This window comes from Pelmatolapia mariae, linkage group LG16_19 (genome assembly GCF_036321145.2).
Source record: "Pelmatolapia mariae isolate MD_Pm_ZW linkage group LG16_19, Pm_UMD_F_2, whole genome shotgun sequence".
Taxonomy (NCBI): Eukaryota; Metazoa; Chordata; class Actinopteri; order Cichliformes; family Cichlidae; genus Pelmatolapia; species Pelmatolapia mariae.
Genome location: NC_086241.1, coordinates 17,589,036 through 17,615,945, shown reverse-complemented (window position 1 = coordinate 17,615,945; position 26,910 = coordinate 17,589,036). Strand labels below are relative to the sequence as shown.

Below are 26,910 nucleotides of genomic sequence, written 5' to 3'. Positions count from 1 at the left end.
TGGCTTTGAATCCAGTAACTGACTACGGGCCTTTCTGAGTGGAGTTTCTCCCCATACTTGTGTGGGTACTCCAACTTCCACCCGCAGTCCAATGACATGCATGTGTCAGGTTAATAATGGCAGTTCTAAATTGGCTGTAGTTGTGAATGTGAGTGAATAGTTGTCTGTTTCTCTGTGTTAGCCAGGGTGTTCACTGCCTTTCACTCCATGATAGCTTGAATAGGCTCCAGCCCTTCCAAGACCCTGAACTGCATAAGTGGAGTAGCATGGATAGATGGATGAATTTACAGTCTGATAAAAACAAAATGGTTTATGGCTCTATGGATACCTTCCCACTTTATAAAAACTCTGATGAAGGAGATTTTTTATAACTCATCCACCTAGATGCTAGAGATAGGAGTGTGTCTAGACATAAGCAGCTGGAGCTGATGGGTGTCTTTAGGGCTCACCTCCAGTACTTCCAGTTATTAGACTTTTTTTACTGTGTGTGGAGATTGTGTATAATGAATTCTCAGGCTTATGTTAATTGCTTGCTGTGTGGTACAGACCATCCAAGAGGTTTGTGCTTCAGTTTTTGAAAGTGAAATTCTATTATTGTACTAGTCTGTTACCTGCCACACTAATGTGTGTATCTGTGTATTGCACCCACACAGTTTGCCAGCACGGGATCCAGCTTGCCTACCAAACTATCAAGCATTGGCTGACAACTTAGCACCTTAACCTTTCACCTGAATAAGTTAGCTTCTGGATCCAAAAAACCCACATAGCAGCAGCTAAAACAAACTTCAAAACACACAATTCAAAACTATTCAGTGGCTGCTGGGGCTACTTCTATTTTTTTATGCTGTCTTTGATGCTAATTCTAAGTGAGCAGGATGAACGATTTGAGCGATAGCAGCGCTGTTCAAACACAGTTTATGTAAAAGAGATTTACTAAAGAGAAGTTTCCTGTTGTATCACTGATTAACAGTAATCAGTGCTCATGAGAAAAAAAAACATAGACAAAGATGGCATCAATGTTTCATTTTAATTTCACTGTTGGAAATGAATCTAATTTACTTATTTTTTAAATACAATAATTAAACAAAAGAAGTCTGTTACAATGAATTCTATCAAAACAGCAGAGAACAAAAGTCACAATTTATTCGTCACTGCTGCTCTGATAACACTAGTTCATCAAATAATTTAAAAGTTCATTTAGAATTTTTTTTATTCTCTACAATTAACTACGTCTACAAAAATATTTATATATATATTAATAATAATTAATAAGTGGAATGTAAGTTATTCACTGAGAGTTAAGGCAAAGCAGTGGGGGAGGAGGGTATATTTCTACTCACCGCTACAAAATGACGCAGCACATATGTAAGTGTGCCCTTTTCAGCTTTCTCTGACAGCGCCTTGTGAAAAGAGGTGAACTTCTTTGTTCCAATCTCCGCATACAAGATCACAACTGGCACATCTGTTTTATTGACCCCTGGATATGTGTGATCGTTCTTGTATAAATATGGTTTTGGCCTGTGAACATTTGGAAAATGTGGTTAAAGATATCCCAGAGCTAAACATTGATAGGTGAAAGCATCAAATATTAAAAACACAATTTTAAAAAGTTTCAAATAAATAAATTCAAACTTCCATGTTACCTGCCTGCAGCTGCCTTAAGGAGCTTCTTGATGTCCTTGGTGCTGCAGCTGTGTTGCCCATGGATGGAGACAAAGGCTGGGCAAGCCTCAGGCGGAGGCTCATCTTTGGCTATCTGTTAGGAACAGAAGGGAGAAAAATAATGTTTGGTAAAGTAATGGCTACAACATAACCTTACTAAAGCCAGGGTTTGCTGGTTTGGTCCCCACCTGAATTATTGGTTTTAAAATACATGTGATTATAACACGACCACTTCTCTACTTTTAAGGTTAGGCATAAAAGTTTCATTTTGATAAAAGTGTTTAGTTAGGGCTGGATCAGTTGAGCCCTTAGTTATGCTGCTACAGTTTCAGGTTGCTGGGAGATATCTTATGATGCACTGAGCTTGTCTTTTCCAGTCTCCTCTGTTTTTAAACCCCCTTATTTCCAACTTCTGAAATTCATACAGAGAATGTTCTTCTACTTTTTCTTTTCATTTTTGTGTTGTTTTGTTTGTTGTTCATCATACTTTCTGTGACCCCCCCCCAGTAGAGGGCTGCCACGCCGTGAGCTTGGCTCTCCCAGGGTGGGGTCTCTCCCTGTTAAAAACAGTTCTTCCTCCGCAACACTGCTAGGTGCTTGCCTATACAGGATTGCCTGGATTTACAAAGTGCCTTGAAATGACTGGTGTTTTAAATTGGATCTGTATAAATTAAACTGAACTGAGTTGAAAATATTACTTTATAACACTTTGATCAGAACATACCTGCTGGGATGCATGAACAGCTGGTGAATAGGAGCGCAGGGCAAGAGCAAATTTGAGAAGATTAACTTGAAGATCTGTGAGGAACTGTCCGGCTTTCTTAATGATCAAGTTGTAGTACGAGCGCACCGACTCTGTAGAATAAACAGTGGTGGGACAAAAACTCAAAACTCAGTTCAATGAGTTACACCTCTTCAAATAAAAGTAATAGTTTAATGTAAAAATAGACATACCTCCATGCTTGTATACAGTAAGTTCTTTTACAGTGTCGACAAACTGCCAGAATTTCTCATTCCCATCTTCTCCAATAAATTCGCTGCACATGAAAATACATAAGTATAATAAGCAAACATTATTTTACTCCTCAGCAGTTAAAACTACAGACCACCAAAATCATTAATTTCTGGAAGTAACTGTGCACATATCCACTGTAACTCATCATACATCATTAAACAAGATAAAGGATCAAGTTTTTTACTACGACTATTTAAACACACAAACCAATTATATACGAACATTTCTACGAGGTTACCAAAGAGATTGGCATAACTAACACTGATGATAAAATCGTCACAGACTATTTTGAAACAGGAGAGGCCACAAAGAAGAATGCAACAGAGAAGACAGACATTCCAGCTTTAAGCGTATCAACTTTACCAGAAGTACACCAATAGGGATAGAGCGAAGTTGTATTTTAAGGTGACTTCAAAAAGTTAAAGGCAGTAAAATTACATTAACTCAATAAATAACCAGTATAAAAATCTGAATAACCTTCCAAGAGTAATAAAGTAGAACGTTTTTGTGGTGATTTTTTACACAAGTGTCCTTCAGAAATTATAATAAGGCAACTCATAACATAAACAAAGTGATGTTTATATTTGGTCCCCATGAAAGCGGCCTTGCTTGGTGACACTTGTGATTTAATTTAAAAGATAAACGGTTCTGTGCTGAATAACAAATAATAATATAAATGTGAGAATTAAGGTTTTCTAAATGTTCCAGCACTGTTTTCTACTGTGATAAACACAGTGAAATAACTTCTGTCTATTACTTAAAGTCTATTGTAAATAGGCTGCAGAATGCACTTTTCAAATTGTTAGGTCTGTGATGGGATTAATCATTCTGGATGATGGCTGCCAATATAACGAGATTCATTTTTCCACAAATGATATTCTGTTTTAGTTTAGCTACAATGTAACACAAGAAAGTCTTTCAAAAAAGCTAAATGATGGTAAACTACAATGTATTTACGACCATGAGCACAGTTACCGTGGAGAACATTGAGGCTGTGACCTTTATCTGGTAATACAATATACTATTATAAATCCTTAATTGCAGTGATTTTAAACAAAACAAAAACAAAAAAAAAAGAAGTAGGAAAGGGAGAATAGAGTTTCCTAGTAATATTCGTGGAACTTTCAGCCCAAGGTTGGCTGAATCACCAAAATTAGTGCTATTATCCATCAGTCTGCAAGGAAAGTTTTGGTGAAGGTTTTGGTTACGAAAACATCAGTGTTGAGTTGATGTAAGAAGTGAAAGAATTAGTAGTGGATAAATAAATAAATGCATTAATTAATAGCAATCAGTAACTACTTTAATACTAAATAAATAATTTCAGTTTGCTTTCAGGTGAACGCAGTGCAAAAATAGAAATCATTCTATATTTCGAGTCTCTGGTCCTGACCTGTCTCTGGGAAGTGTAATGAGATTTTATTTTCTGTTTAGGACATTTAAAGATTAAAATACAAACCGCAGATTAATAAAAGATAAAAATAGTGCATTTAGGAGGAGGGGCTTTAACCTGGCTGTGCCCCGTTTTATTGCACATATGCATTTCCAAGAAAAGTACTGTACCTCGTCTCCAGGAGGAAAGGCGTCATGCTCCACTTGGCTTTAAGACTGGCAGTGACGCCTTTGGGGGCTGATATTACGTGATTTATGTTCAGCAGCAGTAGCGACAGCACAATAACGCTCCTCATTGTCGCGATGGAACATGAACCTATAGCAGTGGTAGAGAGCAAAAAGGTACGCCGTCAGTTCAGCTTTTGAGAGGTGCCAATGAGTGCCACGTAGTTACTCCGAGTTATTATCTCAACCTCAAAGCCAACACACACACACGCACACATACTCGTCGGAAGAAAATAAAACAGCTCGCAAGATTATGGGAGATGCTAGAAACATGAGAGGTGCTCGTTAGCCAAGGAGAGTAATAATAAAATAACGTCTCCTCATAAGGGTCAGGCAAAGGAGTGAAGTTAACTTAGCTGCAGACTACAAGTCAGCTGCCGTGACATGAACTAAAACATCCCAGCAGCGTGATTTAACTAACGGAGACCACGAGCATGGGTTGCCACAAACACGTAACAGTGGACAAACTATTATTTAGCTACAGTGTTGCCAATAACATAGAGCTCACCCAGTCAGTGATGCTAGTGGCTTCCATACAAAGCAAAGGGCTTCATTCAGCTGGATATTTTGGGCAGCTAACAGCCTGTACGGCTAGCCTGTTACCGGGGTTGCGGGGTGTCGAGGTGTCTCGCGCGGACCGTTATTCCTTCCCGAAAGAACCGGAAACCGGAAAACAAAACGTGGCCTTTAATTATTTTCAAACACCGTTTTTTATATTGTTTATACAGACCAGGCGAGAAAGGTCGTTGTATAATTAAATTAAATTAGATGATAATGTGGCAAATTATTCTGGCACATTGGCAGACAGCTAAAGAGACAGACGCTGAAGCTCAAACACTAGAGCATGTTGTAGCAACACTAGTAGTGAGTGATGCGCGAGCGTGTGTGTGTGTGTGTGCGCGCGCGCGCGCGTGTGTATTTGTTGAATCTCCAGTGTGAATCTCCAGACACTTCCTGTAGGCTGTGGAAAGGAAAAATCCAAAACAGTGAATCCAAAAATTAACCGAAGTTGTTACATTACGTTTAGAATAACTTAGTTTTTGTAGCCTTCATAATGATAGTGATAATAATAATAATCATTATAATAATAATGTTATAGATTATTTGAACTACTTTAAAGCTATATCAGTTATCCATTCATTCCTTTTTTAGTTTTTATTAGATTTCCCTAAAGATCAGTAAAGATTGTTATGTATGTTTTGTTTTTGTTTTTTTTTTGTTTGGGGGGGGGGGCTGGTTTTTTTAGTTTTAGTTTTTTGTTTTTTTGTTTTTGTGTGACCCTACTTTGCAAATGTACCCACAGAGAGACATTGTTGCCCGCAGAGAGACATTGTTGTTTTCACATGCTTGTCTTGTCTTCACATGACCGGTAAAGTATTATGTCCAAAATGTGCAGACTATTGTGTGGGGAAGCAGACTATTCCTTTAAACTCAATTTCGTTAAGCCGTTCTAAATTTAATAGCCATCAAAACGTCACTATAAGGGCAGTTAGCCAATATAGTGACACAAAAATAATAGGGTTACATGACTGAGCTGCAGATAATGGGAGAATAACAGGGTGCGCAAAGGAAATGATAGATAGATAGATAGATAGATAGATAGATAGATAGATAGATAGATAGATAGATAGATAGATAGATAGATAGATAGATAGATAGGTTGGAAGGTCTTTGTATTTAAATGTGAATAAATCTCAGTATTGTCTCCGTTCAATATCCGTGTGGGCTTCTGGCTTCGCACTGTGTTAAACAAGATTATGGGATGGACGGGATGGACGGGATGGGATGAGGAGCTTTCCCAGCCCAACCGCGACGAGAGCGTAACGCCTATTTGTCGGCTCGGATGCAGCAGCATCCTCTCAAACGCACTGCTTCAGTACAGTCAGTTCTGTCTCAACCCGTAAAGGATGCCGTACCCTGCCGGAGGATTCATGCAGCCCAACAAGAAGCCGTGCGACATTTCTGCAGAAATAAGTATGAAGATGCACTGAACCACACTGTGATTTACACTGCATGGGACCAGCACTAGAAAGAAAGAGGGAGTCAAACTAAAAACTCTCTCCTCCGACTGCTTCGTTTTCAACTTGATACCGAGGCATGGGAGTCGTCGGCTTGGATGCAGCTCCACACCGGCTTCAGAAGTTGGATAGGCAGAGATTTAATTGCCATGACTCTTGAATACGGACAGGACTTCCAACGCAGTGCAGACGGCGTGCAGTATTTTAGAGTCCTTAAGGTGGACTTCTCATTTTGTCTGAGTGTCTTTGGAGAGTGTTATCTGATCAACGTGTTGCATTTAAAATATAGGCATCTTTAATCTGTCTCAGGCATGGAGGAACATTGATCTCCGAAGTGTCCACGGGTGCTCCTTATTATTCACAGTAACGGAATGAAGACACTATCTTGATATGATGGATGATAGATCCAGTAAGCTCATTTTAGTTCCTATTTTAGCTGTCCTTTTTGTTATGATAGGTTATCAGTACATATGTCCCGCTGGCAGTAATTCATGCCACTTTAAGACTGAGGAGAAATTTAGAGGGGTGAGTCTACTTTCAACCCCTTATCAGGACAGCGATGATTTCTACAGAGATCAAGACCTGGAGGATGACAGCCCTCCGAAACTATCGTCGAAATTCAACTTCACTGAAAGAGACCTTGACAGACACGTGGAGTTCAACATCAAAGGGGACGACGTGATAGTGTTTTTGCACATCCAGAAGACCGGGGGGACGACTTTCGGGAGGCACTTGGTGAGGAATATTCGCTTGGAGCAGCCGTGCGACTGCAAGCCAGGGCAGAAGAAATGCACGTGCCACCGACCGGGGAAAGAAGAGTCCTGGCTCTTCTCCCGGTTCTCTACGGGCTGGAGCTGCGGACTGCATGCAGACTGGACCGAGCTTACGAACTGTGTCCCTGTCATTATGGATAAGAAGGAGGCCCGGAGGAATAAAAGGTAACGCGTGAGAGTCTCTTACAGAAATGCACCCAGTCCCCACAACCCTGGGGGATGCAAAACAATAATGCCCAATTAAACCATGTGACCATAAAACCCTTAATGAATTCAAAATGTAAGTTTTGCCTTTAAGGAAAATGCACTGCCTCTCTTGAGTGGAGAAGTAAGCGGGGATGGAATGGGCACAGGATGGGATGGGTAGGTCTACTCATTGCTATTTCCCTGGAGGGCTTATACAGTTGTCACATTAGGTACAGTATAGTGTACATGAACTTTTTATGCATCCCCTGTAAGAAGTGAGACTGGAGATAGCTTCTGTAGCTCACTGTAACAACATTCATATACTGTTTTTAAACCTCTAAAATATAAATCTCCTGCAAACAGTTAACAGTTAATTGTGCTTAACACCTATCCAAATAACTACTAATATAACTACTAATATAATTCAAATAAATCTCCAGTGATACAACCTCCTGAACCTCCTCAGAGAATTCTATAAAAGCCACATACTCTGAATCACTCTTTGCCCAACTTTTATCCTTGAGGTGTTGATAAAGTTGTTAAAAAGCTCATGCTCGAGTGCAACTCCTACATCAGGAGCTACTCACAATTCTCTGTGCACCCTTGGCCTTTATGTCTTGCGTTGATGAGTCCCTCTGAGGTGTTTTTTTTTTCTTTGTTGTTGTTGTTGGCACGCAAAAGCAGTGCGCCACTCCTGTACCACATGAAGTCTTCTCATTTGAAGCCATCTTTACTTCATGACTGAGTTCAAATTTTTCCAGGATGTTTGTTTGTTTGGTTGGTTCTGTGATGTTACCTCACAGGAAATGCGGAGAAGACCTGCTTAATTCAAAACCCATTATCCATCAGCGTGTTGTGTGGTAATTACAGTTAAAAAGACATTTGCAAATGCTTCTACTAATGTACAGTCTTGTACAATTACTAAAAGTGGGTGTACTGCAATGAAGCATCCAGTGGATGAGCAATGCGTGTTTGAGTGTTTTCGCTTAGCAAAGTGGATATGTGTATATTTCCGTGCAGCTTCCAGAGTCACTGATTCTTTTAAAAAACTGCAGTAGAAGAAACTCGTGCAAGTACTACAAACCGAAGTTGTACTGGACAAATGTCTTGTTACATTTTTTTAAACTGCAGACAATTTCCTTCTCTGTTAAATTTATATATATATATATATATATGTATATATATATATGTATATAGGTATATATGTATATGTATATATATATATATATATATATATATATATATATATATATATATATATATATATATATTACACTGAAGTACTTGAGCGCATGATTTATTTCTGCTGTGCCAAGTGTTTTCTTTACTCAGGGAAGTGCTCACTAGATGCGACAGCTCTTCATTTCACAGCTGCAGCATCCATTCTGCTCTTACAGTCCTCTCATGCCTTGTTCCTCAGTGCGCTCCCGCAGCATCTATTCTGAGATTATTCTGCCACGACGACCGAGACTGTTGGCAGACACATTATGTTAGACCACCTCACTAACCAGCCACTGCATAAGGCACATTTATGTGCCATTTGAAAGAGATGACTAACAGCGTTATGCAAATTTTATCCTCATAATTAATTTGTGTATGAGAAATGCCTTAAATTATAATATCATAAATGGTATAAGGTCAAAGGAAGAAAAAAATCACCCTTGCCCAGCAAAACATGCCATTTGTAATAAAGAAAATACTATAATCCACTTAGAAAAATGTTTAGTCCACCTAAGGGCACGCCGGAGGAATGCCAATACTATATCACTGCCAAATTCTGACGGTACGGCCTTGTTTTGTGGATGGGAGCCTCTGAGATTGAGTGGCTGTCTGAGATTGAGTCCTGAGTATACGACTTGCCGGCTCCTGAGGTGGCAGTAAGGGGAGGCCGGGGAAGGAGGGCTGCGATGGCACTGCCTGCGTGGCATGGTGTGGCCTTTTCAGCCAGGCAGTGCGTGCTGCATGGCGAGCCAGCCGTACGGCCCAGGAAAGGTCAGGCGTGTCAGACTGGATCAGCGTGTCCTGCGGTGTAGCTCCTCTGGAGAGTGCTGTCAGTCAGGGGAGAAGCGGAGCAGGCAGGCAGCCTCTCTTCAGGGACTTTTTGGAGAAACATACTTCTAAGTGCTGTCCTCTTAAGTTGCTTTGTGGAGAGCATCACAGTATTACCTTGTCTGCTGCATGAATTTGGCTGGCTGAGCAGGTTGTTTTTCCTCTCAGGCGATTTCAGAGTTCTCTGCTGAGGACTGCTGTTGGAATTATTTCTGATTGGTACATGTTCATTATCTAACTCTCCAGTCAGGAGTAACTCATGCAGATGTATTCAGTGTGACACTGGGCCGCAAAACAAGGTGCTGATTTTGAAAATGTATTTAACGCTAATGCGCCAAGAACTGACTGAGTAAATGATGTCTTCAGAAGCCCGTGTAATAAAAGGTTAGTATTAGAGAAATATCTGATGTTCTTCTCTACTGAAATTGAAGCGAGCTCAGTGTGATATTCTACCACCAGGTGCAGCTGAACATCTGTCACAGAGAGAAATAAACAACAGCAGAACTTTAGTGTTGGTCTGAGACAAATAAACTTGATTATAAAACTCTCAAATGAATCAGCGTGTCAGTCAGCAAATATATGTAACAATAATCTGATTTGTTCTGTGTATGAGAAGATAACAGTAAAATGAAAAAAAAAATCATTTAATAAAATGACTTAATTTGATGTTTACGATGTTAATGCTAAGCACTTGCCACAGTTTGCAGAGTGTATCCACTCTGAGTGAATCCACATAATCTCTAAGATCTCTCAACCAAAACCCGGAAACATGCATTATCTTTCAAACACGAGAAAAGACTTGCACTGAAAAGTTTATCAGCTATTTAAAATGTGGGGGTGGGATCTTGTCATTTTCCCCCCACATTCTTCTTTATATCATTAATTTTTCACAGCTCCACCACAACAGCAAATATAAAATCCTATACTTCATTAGTGTTTGACACGCACTCGAGCGCTGACGTGATAAAACAGATGTTCTGGTGATGCTTTTGCACTAGAATTCATCAGGGTCACCCTCCTGTTGCATAACGTTCACAATGTCAGCATCTCTCACAGTCTACAGGGCAGATCGGATGCTTCAGCAGAATTAAAGCTTTGCTTGGCTCTCGCTATTTCAGCATTTGGTATTTTAGTGACATTTAATGGTCAAGTCTTTGAATTAGGGCTAAGCTAATTTGAACTTTATGGTACCTTGTCCTTTTATTGTATCGAAGCAATATTTCACTTTAGTTGAACTTTTGTGATGCTGGTCTCATATGAGTTCAAGCACAGCCAACCCATTATGTGTGAATTTCACAGATATTAATAATCATTTTTACTGTCTGGAAGTTTGGTTTCGTTTTGAATTCATGTTAGGTCTTCGCTAAATTTTGGTTCAGACTGTCACAAACAGCTGGGAGTAAATTTCTTTTTCAATCAGTGATTGATTCTTGTATTAATTAAGCATCATTTTACATCATTATTGTCAGATAGATGTACACAGCAGCTGCCAAAGCACAAGGTCAAGAATATCACAATAAATATGTGAAAATTTTAATTAACTGCACAGCAAGAACAAGACACCACATTTCCCAGCTGTCATTAGCAGTGTTATATATGTGGATTAAAAACTACCTTTCATCCAGGGTAGTGTGCTCTACAAGTAACTGACAAGCTGATACTAAGTAGAGCAATTTGATAAATACATAAAAAGCAACAAAATAGGCAAATATTTATAAAGGTTATTAATAAGATTTTGGTTAAACCATTCGGTTCTCTTTTCATAGTTTCTTTGCTATTCATAATATAACCCTTCTTTAGAGCTGCTGGTGTGCAGATCAATCTGCTGTCACTTCCCTGAGGCCTGCTTCTGCAGCACAAATCCATTAAAACTGGGATGCGTGTCTCATTTGAACCATTATTATTTGATATTCTTTGTTATAACTTATTAAGACACTGCACAGATGCACTCACTGTTAATGTAAATGACTCATCCTTTTGCATAAGCAACATTTCCACCTTCTAGTTTTTCTCCAGTTTCTGTCTGTTTGTGTTTGCAGTATAGCCACATGCAGATCAAACTGGTCTATAAACCTGTAACCAAGTCAATAAGATTTGAAAATGTCCTACTCTTGACTCAGTAGTTGTAAAAAAAAGAAAAAAAAGAAAAAAAGGTTTTAACTACAAACTCTAAACGCCAACTCAGAGAATGTAATGATGAGTGTGGAGCATTTACTGAGTGATAATAGCTAAGCAAACCAATAGCACATTTTACCATTATCTCATGTTAGCAATATAATTCAGGTTTGAAAATAAAAACATGAAGCTCCAGTGAATGTAGTTATAGTAGACAGCACTGAAATTATAGTTTTTGTTGGTTGATGATGGGTTTGTGTGGTCACTTTTCCTTAAAACCTTCATTTTGTGCATATTTGTGCAGCCCATAAGCATCCACGTGGAGATGGAAAGATAGTGAGAGCACTTTTTGGACAGCCGCCCCGGTTTCACTTTATCTTATTTCCTCCCTCCTTTTTTTGCTGTTGCCTCGTGATAATATCACGCATATGCTGATGTTGCACTTTTTATCAATTATACAATCTTCATTAGCAGCTTTCTTGTTGCGTATGCATAATGAACGCTCAGTTCAGGAGTAAAAGAGACCAGCGTCAAAACACAGCACAGCACAGACCCTCATCGATGCTCTGATTGAATGAAACGTTGAAAGAGAGCGAGAGAGAGACGTGCCTATTTAGCAATGTCCTCTACTGTGATTCTGAAAATCGATTTCTAGATCACAGCATCCTCGAGGTTTTCATGTTATGTGGACTGTTTTCAAAGTTGAGCGTATTGTGTGTCGGCCTGAAAAGGCAGAGATAATGAAGGATTTGAAACTTGAGCAAAATGATAGCACTGTTTGGTTTTGGGTCTTTTTAATCATCTTTTATTGTAGATTATCACCTTAAAAATGTGGATATATCCTAGTTGTGGAGTTACACATTATGTATCTTTGTGTTACTGTAAATGCACTATGCAATATAAATTGTTCTATTGGAAACTGAAGGAAAATATCCTCTATATTATGAGGTCATTGTTATTAATATTAATGATTACTTTAGCTTAAAGTTTGACTAGCAATAAGGTGAAGCAGCTACCAGAATAATTTTTTATTCATCAGTAATATGGTGCCACTTTATTAGCAGATGGAGCTACTTTATCCCTGTTTCCCAGAACTGTGAAAGTTCCTGCCAAAAGCATATTTTTTGCCCACCAGTCTTCAAAATAACATATTCACATTCCCTTCACTTCTACAGCAGTCCAGCAGGAGCAGTAACCAGTGTTATTCCTTACTCACCCGAATGACATGCCCGAATCCTTGCCTGAATAACACCCCACATCATATTTTATTCATAATAAGTGATGCAGAGAGGGCTGCAATTACTGTGTGGTCGTTACCACTTACAGCTTTGATCAGTGAACCGTGCATGTCTCACTCTGTCTGCTACCTGCGTATGACATCTACCAATGTTAGGCATATTCCTGAATCAGCATGTGGGAGGAGAGTCATTAACAGCCTGACCTAAATGAACTTGAATGCGGTGAGCAGCTGTATTTTACATGTTGTCATCTGCGTTCCCGCTTTTGTATTTACAAAAATAGCTTGTCAGTTTGACTTCATCCAAGTCATGTTGTAGTTTGTTTTTTTCATTTCAAGAGGATCGAGGTCGTATTGACCTTGAAAACAGCAGCACGTAAAACAAATGGCTCCTCTTTCCTTTTTTTTTTTTTTTGATATTCATTAGAAGGAGCTGCCATTTTTCTTCTTTGTCTGACCAATGCGCTGTTAGGCTATGTGAGAATAAAAAGAATAGCATTCATTTGAAACTTTTGTTAAATACATAACATATCGTAACAACAAATAGAGCATTTCTCTTGTTGCTCTCTATGAACTCAGACTTTCTGAGCTGAGTGGAGAAGGGAAAGTGCAGACTCGCTGAACCAGCAGGGTAATGGATGCCCTCTGGGCACAGATGAACCTGAATGAGGAAAGTTGAGCAGATTTACAGTTCCGGTCGTATCTTTGGATGTAGGAGGGAAAGTGCTCATCAAAATGATGGGATGTTTAGTATGTGTGAAGCTGAGAGTGCCCTTGCAGGCTTTGGACTTCCAGGGTGCGCAGATTGCTTTTCCTGTGTCATTAATTTGAGTCGTCATTGCTGGCAGGCCTAATCCAGTTGGTTTGATAATTAAGCATTACCTCTACAGAGGGTACAACAGCATATGTCAAGCACTTGTTCACCAGTGTGACAAATAAAATTCAAATTGGACTATGTAGGGGGAAAATTTGAAGGATTCGTTTTTTTCAGAAGAACCATTTAATGCTTTTCTCACGTGAAAACTTTCAAGTACAAGTTTCAAGTTTAATTTGAGTACGTGATGTATATGAGTGGGAAAAAAAAGACTCGTTTGCGCAGCAGCTTTTTTGTCGCTTTCGAGGGTAGATGACATTTTTGAGAGGCCGAACCATTCAAAAGCTTGACCAGAAACACATTTGTATTCAAATTTCAGAATCTGCCATTGCTTTCACATCAACTATTTATCAGATTAATCAGACTGGCATGCTTGTGTTATATTATTTTATTTTTGAATTGCTTTGTCACTACTCATTGCCATTGTGGACGACTTAACTGGACAGAGCACACAACCAATCTGGACGGCAACCTGACTCGCCACGCAGCTAACACCTGGACAAGGTGTGGTATCTCCTGGTTGTTGGACCTCGTCTGGATTGGGGGTGTCCTGTTTGGTCAAGCCTTTGAAGTGTAAGTGGAACTGCTATAGCAACTACCCATCTGGGGAGGCAAAAAGTCAGAGTAATAAGAACTTTTAGCAAACCAAAAACAAACAAACACAAAGGGCGTGTAGAGGGTTGGATGCAAGGGACAGGGTGAGATGGAGACAGATATTCTACAGCAGCGGTCCCCAACCCCTGGGTGACGGCAGATCATTACATTAAGGAACCTTTTAAATACAAGCGCGCTCATGCTCACAGGTGTACACACAGGTGATCACACACACAAACTACACCCTTTTTGGCTCCTACCTCAAAGCACACTGTGCGCTGTCGATCTTACGTGCTGCACAATAATGTTTAATATTAAGTATTTAGTGTTATATTCCCATATATCATTGTGATGTTGTTTATTCTATTACTCTCGTTTTCTTCTGCTTGTTTTCTTTTTTCTTTCTCAACAGGTGATCCAGGTGATCGATATATGTATTTTTTGTCTGCTTATTTTGTTGCTTTTTGTTTTTTGCCCTTTATCCCCGTCCCTCTTCTCCGCTGTTTTTTTTTTTGTGTTGTTTTGTTTTGTTTTTTCCCCCCTCTTTCTTTCTCCCTTTTCTTTTCCCCTGTCCCGTATCTAGCAAGTAAAAAAAAAAAAAATAAAATAAAATAAAATAAACAATAAAAGGTAAATCAAATGGACCATTACGGCAAGGCTGGGATGGTCCATTTGGTAAAGTAAATCCGTTGGGCATCTTTCTTCGCCTTTAGACAATAATTCTGATGGCAAAAGAACCAAACGGGACAGGTTTAATAAAAAAAAGGAAAAAAAAAAAAAAAAAAACCCCTGGGTGACGGGCCGGTACCGGTCCGTGAGTCGTTTGGTACCGGGCCGCAAGAGTTGAGGCTCAGCTGTGAAATTTATGGTTTTCAGGGTTTTTATCAGTTTTTAGCGCTGTTTTTTATCATTTTTATCATTAACTCGGTTTCCCTGGGTCTTTTCCCGTCTCATATGAATAAATCTTCTTTTTTTTTGGTACTGGTACTGGTTTTATCTTGTTGTATTTATCCGCGACACCTTAAAAGCTGGTCTGTGAACATATTGTCGGACATAAACAGGTCCGTGGCACAAAAAAGGTTGGAGACTGTTCTACTGTCTTGATCCCTAAAGGGAGCAGCCAAAAGAAGAAGCAAGACAAAAAATAAATACAGCAAAAAACAACTGACACTCACTTAAGGCTTCAATCTTGAGGGGTCACAGTCAACTAGCATGACTGTGAAACAGAACCTGCCTCCCTATTAGTGTGACTGATGCATAACATATGGTGTATTTCAAGAGATTGTGCATCAACCATTGCCTGATACGTAACAAACTGTTGCACTATTGTTTAGTGCAGGTCGATTAAGTGATTACATTCAAAACAATGGCCCTTATAAACCCTTGCAATATTAGCATTTGGGGATGGGGGGGTTGCTGTTATGGATATTTGTCATTGTCCCTTAGCCTGAACTGTTCGAGATGTGGCTTAGTGGGGTTTTTCTGCTCTAAGAGCCACTCTAAGTAATGAAAACTGCTCAGTTTGCCAGGACAGGTTTTCGGATTCTCTGGTGCCACTGTCAAATACTTGCTGGTCTGGCAATTATGAATCTCCAGTCCTCTGATTCAGCTCCTATAGTGTGATTAATAGTTAGCTTGGTGTCAAGTGAATGGCTAAGAGCCTCCAGTCACAGTCTTCTGGAAGCTGGTTTGCAAAATTTGGTTAGATTTAAATCCCCTAAACTTTCTTGTTGTATCATGTCCCGCAGTGCAGCACAGTCACTTTCACAGTGTCTCCATTTATAACATTTGCTCTTTTCATAATTTAATCCAAGCCATCACATACATGAATACCCTGCTTTATCTCTAAACTTTGTTCAACCGTGATCTCTCAGTGCTGTCACGGAGCCAGACTTTTACTTACCGGTCAGCTTTTGATCAGAGTGAGAACACCTGCTCGACTGAGGTAAAAAGAAAAGGAGCAAAGCGCCTCACGCTGATCTGTGTAAATGTAGTCATCAGTGTGATGAAAATGAGTCAGCTGGTGCAGTGATTCAAAGATTCTGTGTTTAACGTCCCCATGAGGCCTATTTCGTGGCTGAGCCGCTGAAAATGCTTCTATTATCAAAGGGGCAATTAACTTTGGCTCTGTTTCCCTCTAATTGAGAAAAGAACATTCTAGTTCTGTACTACAAACAGTCCATAAAAAGTAATTGTGCAAAACTAAAAGAATTTCCCCATAAATTCTTTATTATTTGCTGATCGGGAGCAGCCGGGAGCAACCCGATCAGCACGCTCATGAATATTGCTTTAATGACACTCGTTGTTCCTTTGTAACAGCGTCTCAGCTTTTTGTGCTGTAGTTAAAAAAAACAAATCTGGCTTTAGCCTCTTTTAACCAGTTTAGCAATTTTGAAATGCAAGACCCAACATGACTGAATGCACGAAGCTGTTTAAGCTTAATTTGTAGCTTTGGTTCATATAAACAGATCAAGTAGACTGGATTTGCTTTGTGTCGTCTCCTCTTTGTTTGTGTGTGTGTGTGTGTGTGTGTGTGTGTGTGTGTGTGTGTGTGTGTTCATACTTATGCCTGGACTTGACGTAAATGACATCAAACATTGACTTGTAAAATGCCACAAAAGGTGCCTGGCTGTGTTATTTCTCAGCTGATACCTGTAAGGCCCAATGAAAGGCCTGTGCCAGGAATAACAGCCTCTGGAGTTGATTTATTATAACAACCAGGAGAAAGGTCATCTGTCCTTATCTGGGGCACGATGGTGACAGGTAAGTTATACAGTGGGGAGGCTAGCTAAAGCTGGCTGCCTCTCTCAGCTCCCCAATTTGGATTCAGAGATTGACGGAGCACCTGGCACACTTAAGAGTGTAAGTGCAGGTGGAGTCACCTTCACAGACTAATCTCCTGCCACCGAGGAGGACGACATTCTTGCTGTTTTGATGCTGTAATAGTTAGTGCCGCCTGGCAATGTGGTGAAATGAATAAAACTTTAGCTCTGCGCTTCAGGACCGCCTCACTGCCGGGAGACGATGCGTTCCAAAAATCGGTCACGGGACGTATGTATGCAATGAAACGGTAATCCATAAAATATGTAGAGCTGATAAAATCTTTACTGCTGGTCTCCTCTGCATCTTCCCCATCCTGTGGCATCAGCCAGACTTGTGAGAGAGATCTGAATAATCTCACTGAACAGATTGCAGTCCAGATTGCCTCTTAAATTTCTGCATTTATAAATAGGCGCGTTCCTTTTTTTTTATTTTTGCTAAATCGTTATAGATACTTGATTAGCAGCATCTCAGTTTTATTGATGTGCCATACAGAATATCTAATCTAAACAATTTTCCCCTGTGCAACTCCCCATGCATAGCTTTTCCCCATCTATTTAACATTCTCTATATTTTTTTAATGAGTGTGAAGGCAGAAAGCATCTAAAGCTGTTGTGTATCGTTGTCTGTTATGGTGAATGAAAAATAGTTTATTTCCCACTGGAAAAGGATTTCCTCCTTTAGATCAATCTCTATTCACTCCCACCTACAATATTGCGATATAAATTGGGTCCCAGGCCACAGTATAATAAGTATGGATTGAAAATGTGCCCTAACAGTACAGGACTAGAGAGGAGACTAACATCTTGCGGCATCACAGAGTGCTGGTGTGGAACAAATAGCATTATGTCCCAGCACGTGTTGTGATACAGCACATCAACCTCATCATAGGAATCTGATGTCCCTCAATGTGAGCCAGTTCTCTCGAGGCGCCAGATGAATGGCTACAAAACAGAGCTTTAAATCCCTCCCTCAAATCCAGGGATCAGTTAACTTCCCATCAATCCCTGTTCTGCGACGGAGAGTGGACTTTGCTTCATTCATCATTCCGTGTAAGCCTCCCCTCCTATGTTTGGAATCTGAGGTGTGAATTTGTTTACTCTCTCGCGCTCCGAGTGCGGCGAGAGGAAATTGTCCTAACGCTGGTGGCATTTGCTTCACTTGTAATACCGGGCGTGCCTGCGAATCAGGAGAAATTATGGAGGGAAGAAAAGTATTAAGTGCCTCCAAGTGTCTCCTTTTGAACAGCACGCATGAATTATCAGGAAATGGCTCTTTTCCTCACAGTGTCATCAGTTTCAAGAATGGCTGTAATATGTGTGAGTTTATACCCAAACTACAGAAATTAACATTCAGTTTTCACACACCTGCTAAAGACAATATAATGAGGAAGCCAATTTGGATGTTTTGAGAGCTTTCAGCACCAACATGCTTTGCTGTTGCTGGGCTGTTTCGGGTCTGGCAGTGCAATGCAGGGTGCCAACATGACTAATGGGCCTAATGTGGAACCTCTATCGACTTGCACAAAAATACTCAGGGATTGATTTGACTGTTTATGCCACTGCCATAATCTCCCTTACAATGATACCGTTTCGCAGCTATTTGTACTGCTTTGTGCTGCCTTATTCTTTTTTTTTTTCTTCTTATCATACGAGAATATATGCTGCTTAGTTCAGAAAGCATATGTGGAATCGGTTTACCTTGTTGCCTTTGCATGACAATAATGGATGTGGCTATATGCAGGTAACAAAATGTTTTGACTGTGCATTTACACCCACTCTACAAGCGTCTTGAACTCTGGTAGAGGCATAAAAAAAAAGGTTGTGGAGGGACTGGAGGGTGTCCAGGCAGTGGGTAAGGGGTGGGATCTACCGTGGACAGGTCAGCAGCCCATTAACACAGGGAGACAGGCAATTATTCATGCTCACATTTACACAATTTAGAATCACCAATTAACCTGCATGTCTTTGGAATGTGGGAGGAAGCTGGTGCATCTGGTAAAAACATGCACCACCCTCCCATCCATCTGCATCATGATTCTCATCACTTTCATTCTTATCAAAGCATTGAGCGAGCCTCGTTTGATTTTCAGCGTGTTCCAGCATCAATGGGTCTACAAAGTTGAAAGAGAAGCTGCATTATTTTATGTTACATTTAAAGGCAGCCTTGTAATTTTCTAACCTGTCAAACGCCCACTGTGGTGTCTTAGAAGGATTTGTGGGTGTGTGGTCACTTTAGTGTTTCACAGAACTTCTTTACAAACTCAGCAATCACAGAATGAAATAATGTCTATTGGTATAGACACATTATAACACTGGTTAGCTCAAATTTCTTACCTGGGATTTTTGTAGACAAGCATACCTTTTTAACTCTTTCTACATAAAGACAATGTCTGAAGATATCCCCTGTACCCTTTGTGACCAATTTTGACACCTCAGTATAAATCAATACAGATGTGGTTTGATGACCATTAGAAAAGTTTCTGGGTTTTTTCCAAAGGTAGCTGCATACATGGAGACCACCCTCACTACCTTCTGATGCACATTCAGTCATGTAGTTCTACAAACCACTCAGTTCAGAAAAGCACTTCACGAGCTATTCCTAGAAGGTTTTCAAGGGGTAAAAAGTTAAAACCCGGTTGTGAGAAAATAATCACCACAGCAACCGTAAACACATGTGCTCACCCCGTGTGTATTGACTGCTTTTCGAGGTCTGCTCTCCTGAAGCGAGCAGAGCTATAAGCAGCTATTCCAAGACATGGCCTTTCCATGTAGATGATTGATTCAGGTACAGTGAGGAAGGAGAGGAGGGCTCAGGCTTTGGGCTGTGTCCGTTAATCATACTGTATTACCACACAGGAGGCATTTATCACCAAACACCAAAGGCTTCAGTCCATGGGGAACACTGAAACCAATCTCATCGCTTACATGCAATCCATCTAGGTCCACAAAAAACAGCAATGTTGAGCGCTACCACATTTATTTTCTCTGTAAGAGAAGGATATTCTAAAGAAAAAGTAAGAAACCTAAAAAACAAACCTGAAGAAAAGTAGGGCTTTTGAGAGACTTTGGAATACTCTCTTTTTTTAAACTTTTTTTTTTTTAACCTGTGTGGTATTGTTGTCACAGCAGGATGTGCAAGCATCAAGCTTGGCCCCTGGGCGTTCTGAGTAGAACTACAGCTTCTACACAGATAGGCTTTAATGTTTCAGGTACCAGTAAGATGATGAAATAGGAGTTTGGAAAGTCGGAGACTACATTTTTTAATCCTTTCTCACAATGATCACTAATTATTTTCTCATCATTTGATTACTACTTTGTATTTGTCATTATTCTCTGTTTATAATAGCATCGAAGGCAGCTGTATTTTTATTTATTTTTTCTCACAGAGCTGTTGTTTGTGTGAACTCAGCCTTGACTGAGTGAAGCTCGTGGACCCATGGGTGTCACAGCCAAAACCATGTGGTGTATTTGGAGTTCATTCTCTTATCCTATTGGCTCTTAGTCAAAATCTACCTTTTCCAGCAAATTTTCAGTTTATAATCAACAAAATGTGTTGCTAATCCAGTTTTTTAGAAACTGCCCCACATGTGCAATGCTTCCAGACAAAACTGCACTTTTGTTCGACAATTGTTTTCTTGTTGTTGTTTTTGTCTATAGAAAGGAGAACGATCCACAGTTTCTCTCAACTCTGTCTGGAATTCATAAATTGCCTTTGTGTTTCATCATCTGCCAGTGATTACCAATGCAGCCAACATTGTTATTGGCTAACAGTTAGAATGATGGAGTAGAATAACAAAAATAGACTGGCTAGGTTAAAGCTTTCCTCTCAGGTATAAACAACTGACTTTGCAATTTATTCCACAATGTTCAGAAATGATAGTTCAAGACTAGAGTGTCTCTTATGTAAACTCTATCTAAACTCTTATGTATAGTTTTGGTTTAAGCATGCAGCCCTGTACTAAAGCTTCAGGCCACCACTGATTTCTTTATATTTTGCTTCAAAATAGCAAGGCTTGTCATTTTGTCATTTGTCAAGCGGTCTTGGGCAATAGTTCTCCAGGCTTTCAGAAGGTCTCTAAAAGCTTTTTATTGAAAGCTTTTTCTTTCAGTTGATCCATCTAATGTTTACTGAAGCCTCATCAGAAATCATTTCACTGGAAGTGTGGCCATCAAGAAGCCATTCTTAAGGAAGGGAAATTAGGAGAAAAAGCTGTGGTATGCCACATTACACAAGAACTGGACTGAAAATTGGTGGTAACAGGTAATATGGAGTGATAAATTTCAAATAGATATTTCAGGTTCAAATGCTAATTAATATGATGTCTGGAGCATCAACAGCCATCTGTAAAGCACGGTGGAGGTACTGTCATAGTTTGCGGCTGCATTTCAGCCAGTGGTGTTGGGGATTCTGTCAGGATTGTTGGATTATGAAAGCAGAGAGGTGTTCAACCATGCAATACCAACAAGAAATGTCTGACTTTATTTTTCAGCGTGACATCGATCACACTGCCAATGCAATAAAAGCATACCTGGATAGAAAAACATACAAAGGACCACTATCAGTCTTGGATTGATTTCCCCAGAACCCAGGCCCATTATTGAAGCAGTGTGGAATCATCTTGAGAATAGAATAGAACAAAAGGCAGCCAACAGCCACAGGAGAGCTTTGAATGTCTTTCAAGAACGCCAGAAAACCTCCTAGTTCCGATTTTCCTGGAAAAACATTTAAAAAATGAGGTGGCTTGACACTTTTTCACATTACTGTATATTACTGGGTTGTTATCAGTAATGATATATATATAAAAAAAAAAGAAGCTTTGAATCATATTCTGATAGCGAGGGTCTCCAAAGCCGATGTAAAGAATAAAACTCTTATAAGGTGCTTTCTCTGGTGTTTTTTGTAGTGTACTTGAGGTTAGCATTTATTGGCTAGTTTGCATGGCTGAACTTATACATCACATGCATTAGTGTGTAAATAAGTTTGCTCCAAAAGCGTTTTATCTGAAGAAAGCAAGTAATTTGTTCACCATCACAGCTCAGTTAAGTACTGTGAAGCAAAAATGAAACTGTGACTTGAACCACCCCCACCACGGTGCCAGATAATATTCTCCCTGATTACTGGCCTCCAGGATCCTCATGTACAGGCTGCACTCACACCCTCTAACATCTAACATTAGCCGCACTAATGGTTTTCACAGTGGGGGGGAGGGGTTGTGTTTAAAGGCTGTGAAATAATGTGTCTCTGTATGGCAGGACTCTCCTTTTGTCCTGAGTGAAAGCTCAAGTAAAAAGCTTATTACACACCAAAGGCTACAATTACTGAGGAGATGTTAAGCCTTCGGTTGAGACACATTTTTTAATATCAAAATTTCTGGAATATAATAGCAATGTAAGAGATTTGAAAAAAAAAAAAACCTTTGTTCCACCCTTTTTAGGAGCATTTCAGTCTGCACAGGTTGATGCTGACTTACAATACAGCTTCACTGACAAGACTTTTTAGTGACTCTTGAGTTTTGCAGCTTTTTCCTACTGAATGGAACTAAAAGAAAGTTAATGTATTTTCTCCACAGCCTGCCATCCTCTCTGCATGCAATCTGTTGATCATGAAAAGCTGCATCGTAGTAAACAAGTTTGCCCACAGGGAATCTTACTATGAAGATGTCAGTCTGACATTTACATTGAAATGCAAAGTGCGAGTAGGTAAGGTTACACTTCTGACTCCGGCTGTAATTGTTTAAAAGCAAAGTTTCAGACCCACGTTCTCTGAGGGCCCTTTGCACCATTGCTTGATAAATATAGCAAGCAGATGCCTGTTTACACACGCACCTCTGATGAGCAGCTGTTTTTTGCCACGTTAACAAGACAACGTCTAAGCCAAAGCAGCCGTGCTGTTTTTAATTAACTGACCACACTTGCAATCACAGTGATGTCTTCTGTGTTGTCTGGTGCAAGTACATCAAAGTCAAACATGTTACCAGCAGTCTGCATTTGAGGTGAAGTTTTTACTTTCTTTCATTTTTTTCTCTCGTCTGAGAGCTAAATGGAAATGTGCTGTGAAGCTTTTTAATGTCAACATGTGGAAGCTTCAGCTCAGTGGAACACTGGCAGATACACACACGCGCACACACACACACACACCCAACCGCACTCCTTCCCCAGTCTTTACAAGAGTGACAGGTCATCCAGAAATTTATATTCATGGCTGGAAATGGAACAACCAAGAGGGGCGTCCTGCTGCGCTACCACCAGTTACTGAGGTGCACTGGAGGGGAGAGAGTGACATTTAACAGTGTGAAGATGAGGGGCCTCCGACCAGCTTGCAGCAGATGCACTGGTACATATAGAAACGGTACAGATGGTCTTTAAAGTGAGGCGGGGCAAGCTGAGAGGAATGGTCCTTGGAGCTGAGGGAGTTATTTCATGTAGCCACCACCTTGCCGCAGTCAAGGGAGACAAACAGGAAAATCAATACTCCCACTCAGGACAGTTCACTACAAGGGCCTCCCTCAGCAGGCCTGTCTGTCAGAATCAGTCCCTCAAGTGGTCTGGGATGTGAACTGCTGACAAGGTAGGTGTCAGAGCACACTGATCACACTCTTACAGCGCGACTGAAGTCTTGTTCAGCACCGTGGACAGCTCCAGAAAGACAGTGACAAACCCCAGCAAATTGGTCCCAAGCTTATCAGCCCTTTGTCATATTAACATCATTGTCATTGCCTGGCACTAACATCAAATCATCAGATACCTAATATACATATTAAATTCTTATATTGTTTAAATAAAGTTAGCGGCTTAATTCACTTTTTCTGTTTTAATTATAGCTACGTTCTTTAGATGAAGAATTTCAACCAATATTAATGATATCATCCATTAGAAACACTGACTGTATATAACGGCAATAGCCACCGTGATACCCAGAATCCTCATGCTGAATATTTTTGCCACAGCCCGTCTATGTTTTGTGCATTCTGCATACTGCCACAATTGCATTTCTCTATGTATTTAAAAATGTTTACCTTGAAGTAAACAGAGAAAGTGGTGCTGAAAAGAAACATTATCAACACCAAAGCTGATATAAAAAATAAAAAGAAGAAATAAGATCAACTGTCTGTGAGAATGAAACAGGTGAAGGACAAGAAGCAGCCATCTGTCAGCATAAATCGGACAAACTGCAGTGGAAAAAAATCTATATTCTCCATGATCTGTGTGTTAGTGTCGAGAAATTAGACCATAAGTACTATCTTTAATGAAAGTTTAGATAAGACAGAAAAACACAAATAATAATAATAATAATAATAATAGTAATAATAATTGAAACAAGTATTTTCGTCATCATAAATGAAAGTAAACATTTTGTCCTGCACACCTTTTTAGGTACATCCATCCATTTCAATAATATCCCTGTAAAATAGGGAGTAGAAGACAGAGTAGCAGTCACATTTATCCACAGTATCTGCAGAAAGAGTGTGAGAATAGGAAGGGGGTGGGGGCGCAGTGAGTCCTGCCAATGGTAATGAAGCTACCACTACAAATGGGCTAGTCATTCATGATTAACCGGCATGTCATGCCTGAAGTAATTGCCTTAATTAGCTATTGAACAGGTTTCAGGGTTAATGGGACAACAGGTTGGCAGTGAACCTGATTTACTGTTGGAAGTTAATGATTTTACTCTCATCTTCCACTCATTCCTCAAAATGATTTGATTAACAGTAAGGGAGAACCAGATCCCCTTGTTTGTTAATACAAAATCAATTTCATGGCTGGCTGAGCTATCTCTGACAGTGTTTTTGTTAGGCGAGCAAGGTCTTCAGTCAGGCACTGGAGACAGGACAAACATAGGCAGGCCGGTAGAAGAGCGCAGACGGTAAATCTGCCAGTCCTATTGCAGTGCAGTACCGGTGGTTGGGAGCTGGCAGCTTTCCCACTCTGCCCACAAATTCACCTCCACTAAGCTTTTCTGTCATGACTACCAGCCAATCCAGTGTGTTTTCCCTAAGACTGTGTCAGAGGAATAAGCCTATGAGAGTAATTGGGAAGCAGGTACCGTAAAGTCTCCCCTGTGAGGCAGGATCAGTGTGTTTAGAAGTGTGCTTTGTGTGGAATGCCAGAGGGGCGAACGTGTAAAGATATTGTCCTCCAATCCTCATACGCCAAGGCCACTTAATTGGCAAAGCAATGGTTCTTTATTGAATAGAGGTCAAAATATAACTGCCTTTTTACGCTTAACCTCAATTTTTCTCACTGAAAACAGTTTAGACAAACAATTTGGCTCTGCTTCTTTGTGGCATATTATGCCTACAGCATGGCTAGGGCATTTTGGCAGAGCTCACAAGCTGATTTCAGAGGAGTTAGAGCTTGAGCACATTTGCTGCAGGAATATTACAGCAATTGATTTTTTTTTCTTTTTCTGTCACAAATTGCTTTTGCTTAGCACTATCCATGATTAGAATAGATGGGTGACTTCAGCATGCATCCAACAAAGCTGCAGGTTTTACTTTGTTGCAGCATTTTACAGTTATAATACAGCTATTTGTGCAAGCTATATTAACATGTGCAGACATCTTGCTTTTTATCATCTCTGAGCCTTTAAACTACTATCATCAATAGTTTCTCAACTCTTCGTGCATGTACCTGCAACTTAAGCTCACTTAATTTCAGCTACAGCAATTACCTGATTAATCAATTAGAAGATTAGGAATGATCAGAAGATTTATAATCAGTAAACTATTTCTTAGCCAAAATACCAAAACATATTGGTTGGTTTCTCTGGCTCTGTCTAATAATATTTTTGGGTTTTTGGGTGACAAAAGGAAACAAGAAATTGAAATTTTTTTTCAGTGAAAACTTGACCTCTGATCTTAACCTTAAAGTCAAGACACTGACTTTCAAGCTCGTTTTAAATTTTTAGTAGATACACCTATGGTATCAATTTCAAACTCCTATGTCGCCTCGTTCTTCAGTTATCACATTCACAAACTGACATGTCCACGCTACCCGCCCGGCTGTTTGACAACAACACGGCTAAGAGGTAAAAAACCAAAGCAAAACAAAAAACATTATTATCAAAACATCTGCCATCATATATGGAAATAAAATATAGAAGGCAAAAATAGAGCTTTAAACACAACCTGAACTCTCTTAGCTTTTTTTAAACAACCTGCTGCTAGTAACAGAGCGCCTGACGATACAAATTTGAAATGACTTCTTCCCTAAATCTTCGTTATGTATAGACACACTACTGGTTTTTCCTTGCTTCGATGATTATTAGGTCAATGTTAAGGGGCCTTAAGAAAGACTGGAAAAACCCTTGTTTAAGACCACTTTTAAAAATTACATGAAAGTCTAGCTCCATTACGGCACAATACTAATAACCCTACTTTTGCATTTTTAAAAATCTGACTAGATCATTAGAAAACTTGCTGTTGTGAGAAAAAAGTGCATAAAGTTTTGCTGATACAACCCTAGTATGTATAGACTATAGGTATAAAGCAATAAAATGCTGCTAAACAGCAAAAAAACAACTTTGCCCTCTCCTTTGGGAGTCTTCAGTCCACAGTAGAGTAAATGAAGTCTGTATTCCTTTGGTTTACTTGAGATAGAAACTGTATTTGACTTGACCTCAGAAAAAAGGTTGTCTCCATAGGAGAGACAAACAGAGAAATATGGAGGATGATGATCCTGACTTTTGGGGTCTCAAAGGAACTCTGCCACCAAGTCAGTTCTATGATTTGCTTTGTCAGGAGAATAGCACAAAGATTATTTCATGCTCTCTTCACACACACACACACACACACACACACACACACACACACACACATATGTATACATATATATATATATATGTATACATATGTGTGTGTGTGTGTGTGTGTGTGTGTGTGTGTGTGTGTGTGTGTGTGTGTGTGTGAAGAGAGCATGAAATAATCTTTGTGCTATTTGTGCACAGAGTTG

General features: G+C 39.8%; 2 protein-coding genes across 8 annotated transcripts in view; one reads left to right on the top strand and one right to left on the bottom strand.

The window, feature by feature from the left end:
- The window catches only part of uggt2 (UDP-glucose glycoprotein glucosyltransferase 2), a 43,132-nt gene extending 38,232 nt beyond the window's left edge, over positions 1–4,900 (bottom strand). For 6 of the 7 annotated variants that reach the window (XM_063497952.1, XM_063497954.1, XM_063497955.1 and 3 more), the window contains exons 1-6: positions 4,800–4,900; positions 4,238–4,382; positions 2,617–2,699; positions 2,387–2,517; positions 1,644–1,756; positions 1,341–1,518 (exon numbers count right to left, since the gene is read on the bottom strand). In XM_063497952.1, coding sequence (XP_063354022.1) covers positions 1,341–1,518; positions 1,644–1,756; positions 2,387–2,517; positions 2,617–2,699; positions 4,238–4,362 — 630 coding nt within the window. In that variant the 5' untranslated portion in view covers positions 4,363–4,382; positions 4,800–4,900. Of the gene's footprint in view, positions 1–934; positions 967–1,340; positions 1,519–1,643; positions 1,757–2,386; positions 2,518–2,616; positions 2,700–4,237; positions 4,383–4,799 lie in introns of those variants that run through there. The other variant, XM_063497957.1, reaches the window with a different exon arrangement.
- Positions 4,901–6,126: 1,226 nt separating this feature from the next.
- hs6st3b (heparan sulfate 6-O-sulfotransferase 3b) overlaps positions 6,127–26,910 on the top strand; it is an 81,864-nt gene continuing 61,080 nt past the window's right edge. The window contains exon 1 of the mRNA XM_063498244.1: positions 6,127–7,247. Within this exon, the coding sequence (XP_063354314.1) occupies positions 6,700–7,247 (548 nt within the window). The 5' untranslated portion in view covers positions 6,127–6,699. The remainder of the gene's footprint in view (positions 7,248–26,910) is intronic.